Raw genomic sequence first — 20,560 nt, 5'->3', positions numbered from 1 at the left:
CACACACTACACACACACACACACACAAACACACACACACACAGACACACTGTCGTGACTGCTTCTACCACTAGCTGCACTCCACTCCATCATGGACCTTTACTCCAGCTACAAACAGAGGTGGGTAATCAATCTATGTATGAGAAAAGGCAAATGAAGAGGGGGGAAATAGAGAAACGTTTGCTCATTATCTGACCAAAGGGCCCCGGTCCAGCCACAGCAGCAGACTCTCCAACAGGTCCCCACCCTCCTGTGTGCCTCTAGGGGTGCTGGGTAAAAACCAAGAACTGTCAGTGTGTCTGTGGTTCCAGATGGGCTTCAGTCAGTCAGTCAGAGGAAGCTAACTGAACCATGGAGAATTACGCCGCTTTAACACACCTCCACCTCTAAAAATGCAGGAGGATACGGGGGAATGGTTGGGGATATCCTGGGGGTGGCTGGAGTCGACCCCCCCCCCCCCCCTTACAAGTCTGGGGGAACAAATGCCTCCGCACCGAGAGACTAATTAGTCAGACAACTGTTATAAATAAAACAAAATGTCAGCAAAAGCAATTAACTTAGAAAGAGGCTGATAAGGCCGCCAGCTTATCTCTCGCTCTCTGTTTGTGTACGTGTGTATATGTGTCAGTATATGTGTGCTTGTGTGTGGGTGTGTGTGTGTGAGTGTGTGTTCGCCAACACAGATTGCAAAATCGGCACTTGCTCTGGACTTTGTCCGCTACTCAGGAGGAAAGCTCTGACAGTGCTGACGGAGGCTTATGGGCTCCCCTGCTGCACACACACACACACACACACACACACACACACACACACACACACACACACACACACACACCACACACCACACACACACACACACAAATGCACTCCAACTCCAACTCCCTCACACACTCCCACACACACACATACGCACACTCACACACTCACACACACACACACACACACACACGCACACAAGGAAACTGCAGTGTATGACTGGTGTCAGTAATGGTTGCCATTCATCACCCCGCTCCCCTCTGCGGCTCTGTGCTGAGGTGGGAGATCTACAGGGGCTCCATTCGGCCCGTCCGAAAAGACGATAACACCCCGCCCCCCTCCAACACCTGGGATTGATGCTCTCCCTCCTTTTGATGCTCTTCTGCTCTCTCTCTCTCTCTCTCTCTCTCTCTCTTCTCTCAACCTTCGAATGTGCTCATTCCAGTCTAGGCGTCTTTTTTTCTCACCCTCTATCATTTCCATTGCTCATCAAATCCACAGAAATAAACACTGTGAATCCCTCTTCCTGTCAATCCCGCAAGGGGACCTTGGACTGAACTCTGTCCAGTTCTTTTTTTTTTTGTATGCGAGTCTGTATGTTTCGCTTTGGGTCTGGTTTGATTCTGTCGGTGTGACAGATCACCCGTTGTCCGTCCAGGAAAACTTTGCGCCTTAAGGAAATGCTCCATGCAGACACACTGCATGGTGGAGACTCCACGCATGGTGGAGTCGCATTGTGTTACACTACGGTCCAGATGGAGGCACACACACACACACACACACAAACACACACACACAAACACAGAAACACACACACACACACACACACACACACACACACACACACACACACACACACACACACACACACACACACACACACACACACACACACACACACACACACACAGTATCCTGTTCACCATCACGCCTTTCTTCCCTACAGAAGGAAGCAAATCGATCTCAGCACACAATATCTACACTTCACACTACTGTGATGGTTTTGTTCCCCTCTCTGAAGGCTGGTGGCTGGCTCTTGCTGTGGGATCAATTAGACTGAAGATTTGTTCAAATTAGGATCCCTATATCCGCCAGAATATGTGCAATAGTGCAGTCTCTCGCTTCTGTGTAAACTCATTATCAAGAGCAGTGGAATGAAATTGAAATCAGTCACTGAAACCAGTGTCTTGAAAGAGACCAAAACACCTCTGTACCTCTGTACCACCTGCTGTAGATTAGGTGAGATGATTTACATTTACGTTTATGCATTTAGCAGATGCTTTTTATCTCAAGCAACATACAATACATAAGACATAAACATCATCATCAGAGTGGGTATTCCCTGGGTATTGAATCCATGGTATTGGTGTTGTTAGCCTCTTGCTCTACCAGTTTTGCCACAGGAATATAAGAAGCTGCTTAAAAAGAAGAGATTTAAAGAGAGACACTAGTTGTCTTTTAGTTTCCCCACCCTACCTGAGGTGAGACTCCAGGATGCGGTCCAGACGCTTGTAGAACGGCCTTGAGGTGTAGTAGCCACTCCAGTAGTGGTCGTCGCGGTCGGCGTAGGTGAAGAAGTCGCCGCTGACCACCGGGAGCGACGGTGAGCCGATGCCATCGCCCGTTGCCTTCCGCAGAGCGTCAAAGTAGTCCGAGATTGTGCCGAACTGGGCCTGTTGGGGTGGGGGTGGGGGGCAGAGGGAATCAGACGGTCATTGGAATAACTGGGAGGAACATGGCAGCCCATGAATGGAATGAATAAGAACACCCTTTTCCACTGGAATGTAATGTTTGCGCTATGAAAAGTGTGACAAATGAATTGCTTAGCTGACAAAGGATGGCAGAAGAAATGTTTTCAGTTAATTAAGGATAAATCAAACTCTTAAAAAGAAAAGGCAACATGACAATCGATTTTCACATGGCAGCCTTTCTTCTGCTGCGAGACACGTTTAGCAGCCTACAGCACGCTGCCATGAAATGCCTTTGTGTTGGGTTTCCTTTTATCACAGAAAACAACCTGCACATCTATATGAAACTTTAAAATGGAAAGATAATAAACAGACTGAAATTCTACACCGGATTCCCAACACCCGAGCGTGTCAGTTTTCATGGGCCTCAAGTCTTAACATGCAATAATCTTGTCTGAAAGGCGTGGAAGCAACCCTAAGAAGTGAAACATAGAGGAGTTATATGGGAGGTCTGTAAGATTATATATCAGAGGTTTGACACACCACTGCATATAGACATAAGTATAAAAACACAAAGCAATGCGGCGTGACTGCAAAGGATTGGTCTTATTTACTCAGCTCAGACTTATATCGACACCAGGAAATGTGTCAGGGTGTTACACTGACGTGGCCTTGAATGTGACCTTTCAAATGAAAGTGAGTGTATATTCTGCTATGACGTGGGTCTTGTGAGTGACCCTGGTGACTTGTGGGTGAAAGTCACCTTCTGTGTGCTTTTCTACTTCAGATCACAGAGCCAGAGTTTTCTTGGGCTGGACCCAAAAATAGCCACGCATATGGTCTCATGTGGCCTAATCAAAAGACCTCAAGCTTGCTAGGAATTTGTGGTCAGACTTGAAAATTAGGATCCATGCCAACGGTCAAACAAATACAGTGATGAATGGCACAGCGCAGAACTGCCATTAAGAAAAATGTAAACATCTTGACAAACAAGTCTGGTTGAAAACTGAACAGAAGGTTTAAGCAAGATGGTGAAAGAAGCCAAACATATGGTCTGAAAGAAGTGCTTCCATATTTTCTGACAAAAATAACTAAGTTGCTTTGGTAGTTTTGTTTGGTAAGGCAGGCTGATGCACAGTACAGTATATCGGACCTTAACGTGAAGTTCCGGGTGAGAGTTCATGTAGTCAAAGAGCTTCTGGTAGTTCTGGAACTGCTGGTCCCACTCAAGTGATTCTGTGTAGCGGAAGTCATCGCCCAAAGGCACCAGAACCACCTTGCTGCGAAACAGCTTGGACTTTTTTCGGTACTGATCCAGCAACATTCGGGCTCTACGGCACACAGAAAAACATTTCACCCACAAAAACATTGTTTACACTCACTCAGTGATATATGTATATATAGCCTATGTCTGTGTCTGTGTCTGTGTCTGTGTTTATAAATAATAAATAACATTCCATTTCAACAGTATAGTACAGCACACTAAAATAGCAATTCTTGTTTATTCATGATACATATTTAATGTGCTTAAAATACACAAGGGAAAACAAGGGCAGCCAAATGTAGATGACCACAGATTCACAGAAGAATCATTTCGAGCTACACAAGCATTTCACATTGTTCTATACCAAGGCAGAATATAACGTTTCATGACCCAGATGCCAAACAAAACAGACAAAAAGTCCAAACAAAAGCACCAGTGGGACTGTAAATGTACACTATTGATTGTATCTTTAGCCTTGGGTGCCTCGTCCTGGTCATACGATACAATTTATTGTGAGTTTATCTGATCGCCCCAGGTTCTCCTCTTGGCACAGCAGGACAGACCTGCAGCTTTGAAACACTGTTTTATAACATTCTATTGATGATAGAAAAGTTGAAAGAAAAAGAAGAGCCTGGTCATTTGTTTTTGTTTGGAACCTTAAATCATATTCTTACCCTTTTTTTTTGTACTTCATGAGCAGTTATAAAAAGGTAAAAACTGATGATGAGGAGACGTTATCATTCTTTTCAACCCGCTTTGTTATGGAAACTACAGCAGCACAGGGTATGTGTGGGCACCTATCAGATGAAAATTACACACAGAGACAGTTCATCCCCACCCCTTCATCTCTGTCTCCTCCACCACTGCCACCTAAAAGTGGTGAATGCTCTTTCTCTATAAAGAAGTCTTTCAATATCAGACTTCCATCAGCATGAACTCACTCTCTCTTGAGTTGATCACCCCTGCACAAACAATCCCATAAGTGGGAGCAATCATTGTGTTGGCGATATACAATACAGTATGCTAGCAATAAACAGACTCCACTCTTGCCACTCTCCAGAGCAGAACAAATCGATGGAAAAACTAAATATCCTCCATAGAGGAAGAATGAGAAAGTGAGGGGGAGAGAGAGTGAGAAAAAAGAAAGGGAGGCAGGCAGGGAAAGCGAGGGAGACAGAGAATGCTATTGTATATGCGTTTCTATATACTGTGCCTGGTACATTGTGGATGTGTGCAATATGTACATTTTGCATAGGTTCTTGAGCATGTGTGCTCATATGAATGTGTGCAGGTTTATGCATGTGAGTGAGTGAGCTCACAAACATTAAGTGTTCCTCCCTTATGTACTGCATGTATGTGCAGTGCAGCCATATTTATATATAAATATACTGCATATACAGCCGCGGAAAAAATTAAGAGACCACTTCAAAATTATCAGTTTCTCTGGTTTTACTATTTATTGGTATGTGTTAAAGTAAAATGTACATTTTTGTTTTATTCTATAACCTACTGGCAACATTCCTACCAAATTTCAAATAAAAATATTGTCATTTAGATCATTTATTTGCAGAAAAATGACAATTGGTCAAAATAGCAAAAAAGATGCAGTGTCTTCAGATCTCGAATAATGCAAAGAAAACAAGCTCATATTCATTTTTAAACTACACAATACTAATGCTTACACTTAGGAAGAGTTCAGAAATCAATATTTGGTGGAATAACCTTGATTTAAAATCACAACGTTCATGTGTCTTGGCATGCTCTCCACCAGTCTTTCACATTGCCGTTGGGTGACTTTATGCTACTCCTGGCGCAAGAATTCAAGCAGCTCGGCTTCTTTTCATGGCTTGTGACCATCCATCTTCCTCTTGATCATATTTCAGAGGTTTTTTTATGGGATTCAGGTCTCGAAATTGGGCTGGCCATGACAGGGTCCTGATCTGGTGGTACTCCATCCACACCTTTACTGGCCTGGCTGTGTGGCATGGAGCATTGCCCTGCTGGAAAAAACATTTCTCAGAGTTGGGGAACATTGTCAGAGCTAAAGGAAGCAAGTTTTTCTTCCGGGACAACGTTGTACTTTGCCTGGCAGAGGTTTGTAAAAGACCATAAGGATTGAAAAAAGCGGACTGGAGGGTCTTCTAGTTCGTCTTCTCTGATGAGTCCAATTTTCAGCTTTGCCCAACACATGGTCGTCTGATGGTTAGACGGAGACCTGGAGAGGCCTACAAGCCAGAGAGTCTTGCACCTACTGTGAAATCGGACTCATCAGAGAAGACGAACTTAGAAGAACCTCCAGTCCGCTTTTTCAACCCTTATGGTCTTTTACAAACCTCAGCCAGGCAAAGTACAACGTTGTCCCGGAAGAAAAACTTGCTTCCTTTTGCTCTGACAATGTTCCCCAACTCTGAGAAGTGTTTTTTCCAGCAGGGCAATGCTCCATGCCACACAGCCAGGCCAGTAAAGGTGTGGATGGAGTACCACCAGATCAGGACCCTGTCATGGCCAGCCCAATTTCGAGACCTGAATCCCATAAAAAACCTCTGAAATGTGATCAAGAGGAAGATGGATGGTCAAAAGCCATGAAAAGAAGCCGAGCTGCTTGAATTCTTGTGCCAGGAGTAGCATAAAGTCACCCAACGGCAATGTGAAAGGCTGGTGGAGAGCATGCCAAGACACATGAACGTTGTGATTTTAAATCAAGGTTATTCCACCAAATATTGATTTCTGAACTCTTCCTAAGTGTAAGCATTAGTATTGTGTAGTTTAAAAATGAATATGAGCTTGTTTTCTTTGCATTATTCGAGATCTGAAGACACTGCATCATTTTTGCTATTTTGACCAATTGTCATTTTTCTGCAAATAAATGATCTAAATGACAATATTTTTATTTGAAATTTGGTAGGAATGTTGCCAGTAGGTTATAGAATACAACTAAAATGTACATTTTACTTTAACACATACCAATAAATTGTAAAACCAGAGAAACTGATAATTTTGAAGTGGTCTCTTAATTTTTTCCGCGGCTGTATATATGTACGTGTGTATGTATGTATATAAATATATAAATAAGAGAGGGGGGGGGGAAGCACACACACACACACACACACACACACACACACACACACACACACACACACACAAACATGAAATGCTCACCTGTCCTGGACGTTGTTGTCAGTAATGGCCTGGGGAGGGACTCTCCAGGGACAGCTCACCCGGCCCCCAGGGAGCCTCTTGAAGTCGAACTGGCAGCAGATCTTTGGGTCGGGACCGCAGGTGTGGGGCACGTCGTAGCTGTAGAAGGGCATCATGTGGCACAGGATATCCGTGCTGGCATCATGGTCTACACACAGACGGACGCAGAGACACACATTCAGCGGCGCTCACTAATACCGGAAGCAGAATGAGGCTTACAGATGCAGTCCACAATTCTGGCAAAATGCTGTTGATATTTGAGCTCAATTAAATTACACACCACCCTTCCATACTGCTGAAGCAACATGTTAATTGCTTATAGTTCGGTCTGAGGCAGTGTGTTTGTTTCCCGTTGACAGAGCCAGGACTGTGGACAAACACTGGAGTTTTTTTTGCGAACACACTGGATGGACAGCTAAAAGGCCGTGAGGAGCAATTCACTGAATTTGACCAAAAATATATTGAATTACAATCACGGACTGCACCTTTAAGTAAGAAGTTAGATATGATAGTGGGAGACAGTGGAGGTTCAAGCAGATATTGCGCTCACTGAATGAAACCAACAAGAGGAAGAGAGGAGATAGAGTTGGGAGTCTGTCACTGTAGTGGTACAATAGAGAGAGGTTATACCGTTTACCTCCACTGAATGATTTAAATGACATATCAATTTAGTGGTGGCAGGTACCATCATTTGGCCCAAAATAATGTTCCCAATTAACTTTTGAAATTACCAGGTACCTGGCAAAGTTCATTTGCAAGAAGGTTAATTTTCACGCCTCATTTGCACAAACCCTGAGAGCAGGTTCCGGATAAAGAGACTTTCTTTTAGCTCCTGAAGGGCAGCCAGAAGTGAGATTGAAAGAGAGGCGGAGAAAAGAAAAAAAAAAACAGATTCCAAACTTGAGTGAAAGCGCTCCAATTTGATTGGCGACAAATCATTTTAGCTCAAGGTCACCTTCTCACCTTCGCTACTGCAAATGTTCATTGGACACGTGGAAGACGCGGTACAGCCATCACTGGCAAACTAATGAGAGGACACGGAATAACAGTAGCAGCAGCAGCAGCCTCCCTCTTGAGATACTGTTTGAGCATTTCCAGTGGCCCACGCAGGTACAATGAACAACACCCACGCTTGTTTGTCACCTTAAGTGTCTTGGAGTACTTCGGGGGCCGGAACTGAATGGCCGCGTTTGGAAACTGCGGCGTAGCCAGCCGGCCTATTTAAGTGCTGATATATGGACTCTCCTCTGGCGGGACGATAATTAGGTCTGGAACTGTCCAGAGCGTGAGCCGGTTCACCGCAAAGCCGAATGAGCGGTAATCGCTTTTTTTAACACCATGATGGAAAGGGTCTGTGTCTGGTGTCAGGGCACATTTTTGTCATTCTTTAAGGGGTGTTTGTCAGCGAGAGACGCTGGGCACAGACTGCAGACATGCTTCATTACAGCTACTCTGGGAACTGGGAAAACGAGGGAACCAGGCGAGGCGGAGGTTTCCAGCTGCTCTGTTTGTTTCCTTAAGATAAGCTGGCCTGCTTCCAGAGCCAAGAGGAATACTCGTTTTTCCCCCACAATAGTCCATTTCTTCAACCACTTCTTCTTCTCCTCCCCTCTTGTTCTTATTCAACATATTCAGGATGACACACACACACACACACACACACACACACAGAGACACACACACAGAGACACACACACAGACACACACACACACACACACACACACACACACACACACACACACACACACACACACACAGGCACATAAAGGTGCTGTTCCAGAAGAGGGAAGCTGGATTATGACATTCTTACTCAATAGGCAAATCAACCCATATCAGGCCTGATAGAACAGCACTGCATTCAAATGAAGAATCCACAAAAAAAAACAAAGCCCAACCACACTAAACTACACTGCACTGCACTGTAGCTGAATGGACAAAAAGGGGGCTATTTTTCTTACACGAATCTGTAATATACTCCCATAATTTAGGCATTCTGTGTACTTCCCGAACAACTGGGCACTGATTGTGAAAATGGCCACAAAAGAGAAAGATTGGGGTCTCGCCAGCGATCATCTGCCCATGTGTGAGTTTCACCTTTGTCTGGAGCAGCAGGTTTCTTTGCTGTCTAGTTAGCAAGACCAATCCCTGTGGCCAAGGTGAAGAATGGCCCGATGGCAGTGGCCCAAAAACATATCTGGCATGGCAAGGCCCTAGGCGTGGGTTCTGCTCTTCGTGCCAGAGAGGGAGGAGAAAAAAATAAATCCGGCATAGGCCAGGCTGTGCCATCCTCCTTTCCCGGCTGGTTCATGGGGTGAAATCCTTCCCACACTCTATCAGCGGAAAAAAAAGACAACTGAACTGCTGGCAGCAGAAGAGCAGAGGGCCATTAACTAATGACAATTTATCCGATTAGGCCTCGATGAAAAAATATCCAACCACACATAGGTCACTGTGGTGCCTGGCATTGAAATCAATGAACACTGTGTTAGTTTGGGGAGTCGGTGTGATGGGGGGTGGGGGTCAGTAACCAGAGGGGCAGTGGATGAGAACGCACACACACACAAACACACATGTACTCTCTCTCTCTCTCTCTCTCTCTCTCTCACACACACACACAAACACATGCACTCTCTCTCTGGCACACACACACACACACATGCACTCTCTCTCACACACACACACAAACACACATGTACTCTCTCTTTCTCTCTCTCTCTCTCTCTCACACACACAAACACATGCACTCTCTCTCTGGCACACACACACACACTCTCACACACACACACACACACACACACACACACACACATTCACTCTCTCTTTCACACACACTGACACACATGCACCGACCACAGATGGCATGAGGGGAGAGACAGAAAAGTTATCCTCGTTTGACCCCTATACTCAGTTTTCCCTACGCCTCATAGTGGCCGACTGTTCGGAAATCGATTGCTATAGAAGAGGAGGGAAAAAAGGAAAGACAGGCCCAGTCAGTGGTGACTGAACACAGACAGCGGAGGGCCAGCGGATAAAAGAAGGTTGGGCAGCCCTTTGAGGATTTGCTGCAGTGGAACAGATATTTCAGTGTTTTTGTGGAACACTGGTTTTGCTATGCCCCTAGGCATTAAGATGGCATTTGCGTTTGAGTCTAGACTAAAATCATATAGATCTGACCAAATGAAGACGAAAGTCACATGAGAGAGACGTCTGTCACACAACAGATGGAAGTGAACTCAATTAACCCGACAGTTATTTATTCATGGTTTACCTATACAAACCTGAAAAAGGGTCTGTCAGAAAAAGTCTGCCTAAAAAAATGCACTACAGAAGAAAATTCATGAAAAAAAGAAAGAGAGATGCCAGGGACGAAGGAATAAGACAGAGAGAGAGAGAGAGAGAGAGAGAGAGAGTGTGAGAGAGAGAGAGGGAGAACGTGACCTCACCCCAGTTTTGCCTCCAGAAGAACTCCAGGCTCTTTTGGGTGGCAAAGTGCTTCTTGACCGAGTAGTGGACCCTCTGGATCAACATGTTGGAGAAGCCCGCCTGCTTCAGCAGGTAGGCCTGGGTGGGAGAGTGTCCAAACGGGTCTACAGCCCATCCGGTTTTTGGCTTCACACCTGTCAAAGACAAGTGATCAATCATTCTCTGTCTACAAGTTAATTTATTACTACATCTACTGCATCACTCCAAAGCAATTATATTATACAATATGAACATTTATTTCTATTATACAGATTAATACAAGTTCCATTAAATATTGACTGAAATTGTAGTCTAAGCTACAAAATTCAGACTTTTGTTGACATCTTTGAGTTTTGCATGATATGCCACTCTTCAAGTTGCAGCATCACCCCTGATTCAGCCCTGTTCAACTCCAGCACTGAATGCAGATATACCCACATACAGAATGGAAAACCATCATTAAGCTGGACCTTGGCATTATAAAACACCATTCTCTGCATTCTGCATCCACTGATACTGACATCCCGGAAAAACACACAACCTTGGGCCATCCTATGCGATACCAGAGACAAAGACACAGAGTGGAACACAATGACTCATGAATGGTTAAGAATACTCGAGTAAACGCTTACGAGGACAAAGGATCCCAATGAGTTCCTTTTCATCCTCCATCCTCCCCAATTTATAAGTGGCAATTACTCACAGTCCTCCCCCTGGCGTGGGCCCAACATCAACAGTGGCACTGGAGCCTCCGGGAGAACACTGCGCCAGCTCTGGTCTTCAGCGCTGACGCACGAGGAGTCTCTCCCTTCATTTGTTCACTCTATCCCCCCCCACCCCACCCCACCCCATCACAGCTTTAACACAGCAGCTCAGCGCTGGTCTGAGGCCCGAGAGTGGGAGAGAGAGAGACATGAGACCTTTTATGTCTGGACCTCACAGCCTCATCATCACCGCTGCATCCCAGCTCTGTTAATAACAGTGAAGGGAAGGAAGCTCCACGGTCATATGGCATCAGGTGTAACTGAAGAATCCACCTTTAGAGGCACTAAATAGACGAGCTCTAATCCTATTGTGAATTCATTTTTCATTGGATTGTGAAATTAACTTGGGAAGTGAAGCAATGGACTCTTCTGCATTAGCGAACGGGCAGAGTTGGGGATACACGCAAAATGGCCCCCAGTAATTACTCTCTGGGCCAAAATGAGGCGAGCTACCCATAGGGAAGCCAGATTATGCATCATTGAAGCAATTACTTAACCATATTGCCTCTGCAAAACAGTCTAATGTAGAGGCATGCAATATTAATTAAGTTCAGCTGCTCCCGTGCTGATGGATGATTATCCGCGAGGCAAATCTGCCTACAGTAGATGGTCTCCGAGGGCCTCAAGTTCATGGTGTGGTTACGCTGGAGTCAAATGTAACCACGGAGAGGAATAAGACGTCTCCTCTGGCTTGCTACACAATGCATCTAAGTGAAGTAATTGAAGCAGGCAGGGTACATGTGCCTTAGAGTTACTCAAAGAGATTGGTTTACATTGGTTGAGAGGGGGGTGGGGGGAGGTCAAGGTCCAGTTTGCCATTTCGCCCAAGCAATTGATTTCTGCTACACAAGACCACCCACGTGAGGTTATGGAGTGCATGATTTGAAATTGTGCCGGGCTGTACAGGATAACCACTGTCTGTTTCTGAGCTAGTGAAGGCTGGTTGCACCACAACAGCTTTCAGAATTCATTACAGTTCCCATAATCTGTCCACATGTAGAGTCTTCAACAGACTATGCAGATATGAGAGCCACACACCTGTGATAAGAAATCGGTGCCCATGTTTATTATTCATTCCACAACTCCCACTCTTTTGCCAGGGTTAGCTGGCACACTGTGTGCCGGGAAGGCAGGGAAATCTGTTGTTGGCTCAACTATCGGGGAATTGAGCTCCACTTAACTTTGGCCTGGTGGGAGAGGAGGAAGGAAGGAAGAGAGGGAGGGAGGGAGGGAGTTAGGGGAAGATATTTGCCTACCCAAATGCCTCTCCAGCCACTGATGTCCCTCCAGGAGCTGGTCGATCAGGGCGAAGTAGTGTGTGTTGGCCTCGTCAGGCATCACCCAGCCCCCGGTGGCCATCTCCAGCTGGCCTTGCTCGATCAACCTGTGCGTTAGCACACACACAAACAAAAACCCATAAGCTCACACAGACTGCAAAGCGCATACACAGACCAACAGACACACATACAGTCTAAGACCAACACACACACACACACACACACACACACACACACAAATATCTATAAACCCTGACACATACACACAAACACAAACTAACAGAAGGGAAAAAGTGGAAGTTGGCATCAAGTTACTGACATGTTGTTTATTATGTAAACAGGTCCCATCTCTCTAGTCACAGGCCCACATACATCCACACATACATACATCCACACAAACATCCACACACACATGCATCCACACATACATACATCAACACATACATACATACATACATACATACATACATACATACCCTTACCCAGGCCCTACAGAAGTAAATAAGTACTGGAGTGAAAAGTACTGGGCCTTTCAGCCCCATATTCTGTTCTGTTTTGCACGCCTCCACTTACGCACATTTCAGTTATGTGTATTCCCCCCTACACGCGCTGACGGTACCCACAGCGCTTAACTTCTGAATGAAGATAGGCTCATGGAAAACTGTGTGATTCAATTAAAACAGAAGTACACCGAGACACAATCTCGTTTGTTTCGGCTGTCAAGAAAATGTGGAACATGGACTTTTGCATTAACCTTGTGAATGTCATTAAAACCTATGTAAAACATGAACCAGGCTTTGGTTTTGAAAATTAAAGAAAGTGAAGAATTATATAACGAATAACCTCAAATGAAAACATTAGCTTTTTAAACTATCCAAACAGGGCCTAGGCATTCATTTAACAGCAGACAGGAGGCTGTCGGCAGCCACTGTGAGGCGCGCTAAACATATTAGCACCCAGCACGGACTAAATCAAACACCTGTGGTAAGAGCCCATCCCTTATTAGGACGGGAAGGCTGCTCCTGCTGTCACTGACAACTCAGCACTTCTGCTTCCGATGAGGGGCATTTTTCAAAGGAAGCCTTCCAGGACGAGATCCTCTGGAGGACTTGTGATTGTGGGGGTGGGGGTGGGAGTGAGGGAAGCCAGAGCTTGGAAAACAAAGCGTGCCAACGCAGCAGTTTTCCTCTGTAGAGATGTCAAATAGCTAACGTAATGTTTACTCCCCCCCCCCCCCCCCCCCCTCCCCCAAAACAAAAGCTCTTGGGTTACTCTGTAGACCGTTAATGGGTTCTTTGTGGAACCCAGACAGAGCATCCTCTAAGGAGAAGCCAAAGCATCCATAAAGGGTCTAGATCAAATCTTTTTTGAGCAGAGGGATTCATCTCCAGAGGGATTGATAGCCCTCGTCTACTGTAACATCAATTGTTTCACTAAGCAGGCACTCCTGTAAGACTTGATTCGTTAAATCATGATGTATTGTTGTGGGCATTGTATTGTGTACGTGGGGACTCATCTCCAGAAGGAGGATGAGGAGAGACTCTGAGTGCTGGTTGGGGGGCCTTGACGCTCTCTGAAAACTGGGCCTCTTCTGTGTGTGCAGGTATGGGGAGGGCTCTTTCAAAGCGGCAAAGTTCAGATTCTCTCAAAGGAAGATGCAGGGAGATATTATCACACCGTTCAGACAGAGTCGCATCTCGTTAAGAGATGAGACGAGGAAAAGGGGGAGAGAGAGAGAGAGAGAGAGAGGGAGAGAGAGGGGAAGAGAGAGTAGAGAAAAATCAAGCACAAGCACACTGATATTGCCAATCAAATTAAATAGCCACGGCTTCAGCAGGATTTCCACGCCGCATTTGCATATTTACTCCCGTTACAAATCTGTCACTCGAAAGCCTCATCTGATTCAGAAAAGAAAAATAGAGAGAGAGTTCAGGCTAATTTTCAACTGGCACTATCAGCTCCACAGACGCGTAAAAAGGATTGCACAAGGTGGTGAGGTGACTGTGCAAATTGCAATTTTCCCCGAGATGTGCGGTGTGGATATTCAAGCATAAACAATTTTATTTATTTCGGAGCTTCAGCGCCATAGACGGCAGTGAGAAATTGAATCATTACCCTAGACCTTGGATTTGCTGATATAACTTAAAACTTTTGCTGGCAAGGGAAAAAAAGCACTAGGAGAGGGGAAAAAGAATATTCGATTCAAGCCACTCTATAAAAAAAATCGAGAGAATAGCCTGGGAAAGAATGGGACCGGAGCTGCTTTGAACTCTCTTTGCCCATCAAATCAATGGTGACTAAATATTGTTGGAGTTTCTCTCATCTTGTGCTTTCCCCCCCCACATTCCCATGGCTGCTTAGCAAGAGCTCCTAATTGAAATTCTAACCTGCAGCAGAAATGTTTATTGCATTTCATATGCTGCTTGTGTGTGTGTGTGTGTGTGTGTGTGTGTGTGTGTGTGTGTGTTTCCCCAAGGCTAGCACTGTGGCTCATCCAAGCAAGCATACCCAAAGCGGAACATTTTGGGCACTCCCTTTCTCTCTTTCCACACCCCACCTTCTCCCTCACACACACACACACACACACACACACACACACACACACACACACACACACACACACACACACACTCTTCCTTGTACCACCTCTGCCCCAATCAAAAACACCTCTGACTGTTGGAAATAAAACAGCCCTGAGGTCAAAGAGGTGTGCAGGCTCCAGGGGACTCCTTCACTGGTGATATTAATCTGGTGATCCCACGTCCATATGGGTCATATTCAGCTTGTTAAAGCTATCTGAATCAATTAACTGCCTCCCAAAGGACAAGGAAATTATATTTTTCTGCAAAGCCTCACACCACGATGGAGGCTTTCATTTTTAGGCTGGAGTAAGCATCCAATGAAAGTAATGTTTGGTTAATTAAACCTAAGAAGGACTACTTTAAATTATTTTTTTTTTTTTAAATAATCCTACATAAACTGCTCCCCTGAAGCAGCAGCGGGGGGTGGTGTGTGTGTGTGGGGGGGGGGGGCTTTAATTAAAATGGGAATGAAAGTGCTACGGAGATCCTATGCACATCCACACAGAAGCAGCAACAGCATCCTCATCCAGCTTTACTCCAAAAAAGGCCCACACGTCAACAACAGCATTAATGAATCCATAAATTATGGTGATTAATTTGGCTACCACTGAAATAGAGATTCATTTTTTGCCCCCCTCCCCAAGACACAACACAACACAACACAAGATGAAAGAAGACGTACTTTTTCACGGCATCCCGTTTCTGGTCATCGATGTTATCCCACCACTTGGAGAAGTAGGAGATCTCAGACCAGATGATCTTCCTGCGGCTGTCCTCGTGGAGCTTCACCACCATGTTGTTTAGGATGTGCTGCGTCTGGTCTCGAAAGTAATCATCAAAAGTCTTCAACCACCCTGAAAAAAGAAAATACGTCAGTACTTCGTTTTAGGATTTTACTTTTACTTCATATGTGTGTGTGTGTGTGTGTGTGTGTGTGTGTGTGTGTGTGTGTGTGAGTGTGTGTGCACGTCTGTCAGTCTTTGGTGTGGAATACGAATTCCCTCATTACATGTATTAATACATTCGTACATTGTTTCATTTGGTCCAGAAGGCGAAGGCTTTGCCGGGTTTTGAATAGTTGGCCAGCGCTTTATACCCCTTTCAGAAATGTCACCCTGAAACGAAGTCTAATTTCCACTTGTAACTCAGATCATTACAAATGTAAAGGATTCATTAGCATCATGGCTAAGGCCAGTGTGAATGAATAACTCAGTCACCCAGTGAGTGAGTCAGTAGATATACTGGTTTCATTGTTACTCTGGTTAATGGCCCTTTAGGATCACTGCCTCATCAGTGATGTGACGGAGATCATTGGGGACAGCCTACTTAGGCGCTGTTCCATGATTCATTTGAACAACCTTCAGACAGAAACACAATCGTTCTGTTAAAACTGTCTGTAACCAAACAGAACACTGTCTCTTTTACAACCACTTGATATTCCATGTCTTCTAGACAGGACAAACATTGGTGTTTGACGGTGATTGAAAGTGTTTTTTTTTTTCATTGTTTATCTTAACAGAATTAACAATGGGACCACAAACAAGTCTAAATCTACTTTTCTTTTTTATATCAAAAACAAATCGTGGTTTCCTGTTTTGCGGGAAACAACATCAAAATACTGAATGCATTGACCATTGATGCACCAAACCGCTGGTGAATAGCTGAAACAACCTGGACCGCAAACTCAGTTCTACACAAAGCATCTATGGCACCATGGGCGTACATCCCTACCACTTTTGCCCCTGTCCCCACGTCCCCACCTCTTTTTTACAATGGCAGAGTTTGTCCCCACCACTTAACAACTGAAAATACCTCTCTAGCCACTCTGATAAGGTCAATCTTTAACAAGCTAGTTGACCTCGTCAAGCATACTATGCTTCATAACTGAAACGGCAGAGAACTTAACTGTTTGATGCATTGATAACCTTCAGTGGACCATATAAAGGTAAGGTTATCATTAAGGTTTGCTGTGATTGGTCAGTCACTGGTGAAGTAAGCTATTTACAGCTAAGATTGTTCAAAACATGTAGCAGTTGGGTTATTGTTATGAACTTGTTATGGCTAACATTGTGAAATTAGCTGTGAAATGCACAGGACTTGATGTTTGAGCGTTATCCGTGGAGATAAACTTAAAGATTTTTAATGTGTTGATCGCCACGCGATTTTATATGTACAATCCTATACTGGACCCCAACCTGCACCCTTGGACACCGGAGGTGGAGGTGCCAGTAATTAAGCTACACCCCCTGTGTAAGAGACCTATAGCTAGAACGTTTCTTATAGTTTCAGGAAATTATGTTTCCTCTGATGTTTACTGTAGAGTTCTGTATCTGATGGCCATGAAATAACAGAAATACATACCACTTATTTTTTGTATGTTTTAACAGTTTAGTTTAAAAGCCCTACACAGATCCTAGTAACCTAATATATTTGGTGCATTTGTGTTCGGGATTATGCTCATTGTAACAGCAGAGGCAGACAGATCACTGTTGTGCAATCCTTCGAGGACTAACACACACACATAAAACCTGAGGCACCACCCTTTCTTCCCACCCCTGAGAAACAGGATGTGTCCCACTTACTCTTCTGCAAAGAAAAGCAAAACAAATAATACTCAGTGACAACACATTTTGTGTGAAACATCTTTGCACATTAACTAAAGGAATTATGGGGAAGTCTGCATGGGGTGGTTCTCCCAGAATATGTCAACACAGCGAGCAGAGAGGTTATAGATAGTATCAGAGGGTGTGTCAAGCGAAGACGAGCTAACGGCACCAAATAAATCTGTCTGACAACCTAGAGCACGAAACCTCCTGAGGCAGAGAGGGGGCAACAGCAAAGGCCTATTCAAGCACCTTTGAAAGGGTTGATTAACCTCTCTTCCAAAGAATGAGCGATAGAGTGTGAGCTCTTTGCTGGCAGGGCCACACCCCAAACAATGATGTCACTGAGTCACGTATTAGGAAGAGCAGGGCGGCGTAAAGTACAGTGTAATTTCAGGTGGTTTAACATGACTGCATTCACTAAGGTGAATTCATCAACTGCATGGAAGAAATAGCAATGGAACTACGGCCACAAATAAGTCAAGCCACATGCACATTCAGAACTACAGAAAGCGTTTTAGATATACAAAACAGTTACCCTGCACTTAATACAGAGAGTGTACACACAGAGCAAATTTAACACTCATTTCTGGCCTATTATTGCAATTCAATCTCCAGCAGGTAATGACTTTCTAGGAGGCAGTTAGGGGCTACTTAGGTTACCATGGGGTTTAGTGTCCCTCCCAGCCTCCATAACAATGTGCACTGGCCATGACTGTCTGTGTGTGTGTGTGTGTGTGTGTGTGTGTGTCTGTGTGTGTGTGTGTGTGTGTGACTGTCTGTGTGTGTGTGTGTAAGAACATTGTGCGTTTACATAGTCCTATCAAAGACTGAAGAGAAGCAGCAGGTCAACGGACATTTCTGTAAGAGACCTCACTGACTGATTACGGCTGACCGCCAACATGTTCATCTCATCTTTTGGAAAGAGGATACTCAAATGCTCTCCATTTGCCACAAGAAAGACAGACACGTCTGACCATGGCAGAGAAAAGAACAATAAAGAAAATAGCCTGAGCCCACCACTGCTGACCAACGTCAACGTTTTAGTGCAGCTGATAAAATTCAATGAACTGGAAAATACTGTAGACTTTCAGTTTCAGTGTGTTAATACAAAGTGCTGCTGTGTGACTGAACACAGCTAATAGGATGAACAAAAAACAGCAACTGGCTCGTTCATACTTTATTAATCCTCATTTAATATCGTGTAACTATTAAACTAATACCCAGACAACCGATTAATGGAACGTTAATAGAACTTCATTATAATTCTGCAAAGCAGAACTAAGTCACGTGGCAGAGACTATCAATATTGCCAGACCTCCATTTTTCTGGGAACTGTCCACAAAAGAAATAGAGTGAGTTTGCTACAAAGCAGTTGCTGAGCAAATAACTGAAATACTGGTCGGGAAAATGGCTCAAAAGAAAAAAAGCACTTTGGAGCTTCACTTCCTCTTTGTTAGATGGCAGGGTGAATACACACATGCACCCAGCATCTCTGTGGGAGGTTAATAAAGGCCACTGCCCTGAAAGGCCTTCTTGCTAACGGCTTTCCTGTTTGTGCTGGAAATGTTTTTCCAGCTTCCATCGGCTCTTTTTTTGAGTTTTACAGCGAAGGGATAATAACTCTTGTGCTGTAATGATTCTGTTTTCAAGAAATGCAATAAGAAATGTTTGTCTCTCACTGAGGCTAAAACACGCAAACATAAAATGACTCCTTTAAGTGGATGGACATTAAGAGACAGGTAGTCCATTCGAAAATGTTGAAAACACCCACTGTACTGCCAATGCTAAAATTTTAAGTGTCGTCCCACAGACTGTCCGTTTTTAGAAGAGTCTAGGAAATGGCCGCCCCTGACACACTTGCAGAACAAACCCGGCTAATCGTGTTTGTGCTGACACGCTGATGCACATTAGCTTTGGGCCTGGGAGAGGGCGGCCACAGTTTATCCTAAAATTCTCGACTGTATTAGAGAGCTCAATTAGGTCTGCCGTCCAGAGACTGGCCACAGTGGACTGCTGACGCGACAGAATGGCCGCAGGTCTTTCTATCCAGGGCTGCAGAAAAAAGGAGGCTGATTGACTGTAATACATTTAGCTAATGGGCACTGGAGACACGTCCTGTCGTTGTATTTGCATAGGTCCTGAGCAATGTTGCTTGGATGGCAGTCGGTTATAAATCTGGAATTAAGTGAGGGGTGATCCATTAAGTGTGTGTGTGTGTGTGTGTGTGTGTGTGTGTATGTCTGAAAATCCTCCTGAGAACTACACACACAATCTCTTCCAAATGCCATTATTGTCAGACACCCCTCAAATAACGTTGTCACTGCAAGGAGCCAGACAATCGCTCTTCTGAAACCTTTTCAAACACCAAACTGAACCAAAACTGCTAATGTTTTTTGCCTAGTGAAGAGTTGACACCCAGAAAAGCTCTCGAGAGTGAAACACGGCATGCCCATCAACACCAATGACTCAGATTAGTTTATTTGACAACAGTGCTGCTTCAATGGGGAAGCTAAATCTCACAGAACACTTTCAAGTATGAAGCTCACGGCTGGCAACAAATAAACGATAAACCCCCGAAATAACTTTTGGTATAAAGACTACAGTTTGTTACTTAACTCACAGCCTTTCCCATTCTATGCATTCGATCCCAACAAAGACAGTTTTTCCTCATTTTAAAGGGTGTTGAAGAATGATTGTATCTCAAATTTGAAGGTCACAAGTAGGCCATGTATGCTACACAACTTACCAGGGTCATTGTGAGAGTGAGGCACCACAAACACCTGAAGAGGCTCAGAATCCCACTCGTGCTCGTCGTAGGTGATTTCAAAGCCTTGCTTCCACACTCCCCCATCAGGGTTGTCAAAGGCCAGTAGATCATTCACATCCAACATCTGAGAGAGAACAACAGCATACTGTTACTGATACACCCTGAAGGAAATTAGGTGTTTGTGACTAATGCTTC

At 44.5% G+C, this 20,560-nt stretch overlaps 1 protein-coding gene across 1 annotated transcript in view; it reads right to left on the bottom strand.

Moving 5' to 3' along the window:
- Positions 1-20,560, bottom strand: part of man2a1 (mannosidase, alpha, class 2A, member 1) — a 46,675-nt gene that overhangs the window by 22,519 nt on the left and 3,596 nt on the right. Inside the window, exons 3-9 of the mRNA XM_080847243.1 lie at positions 20,345-20,489; positions 15,675-15,846; positions 12,390-12,517; positions 10,351-10,524; positions 6,868-7,054; positions 3,598-3,775; positions 2,233-2,429 (exon numbers count right to left, since the gene is read on the bottom strand). Of these exons, the coding sequence (XP_080703369.1) occupies positions 2,233-2,429; positions 3,598-3,775; positions 6,868-7,054; positions 10,351-10,524; positions 12,390-12,517; positions 15,675-15,846; positions 20,345-20,489 (1,181 nt within the window). The remainder of the gene's footprint in view (positions 1-2,232; positions 2,430-3,597; positions 3,776-6,867; positions 7,055-10,350; positions 10,525-12,389; positions 12,518-15,674; positions 15,847-20,344; positions 20,490-20,560) is intronic.

The sequence above is a fragment of the Sprattus sprattus genome, assembly GCF_963457725.1.
Source record: "Sprattus sprattus genome assembly, chromosome: 11".
NCBI lineage: Eukaryota > Metazoa > Chordata > Actinopteri > Clupeiformes > Clupeidae > Sprattus > Sprattus sprattus.
Note: the sequence above shows the minus strand (reverse complement) of the source record. Positions and strands in the feature narration are given on the sequence as shown.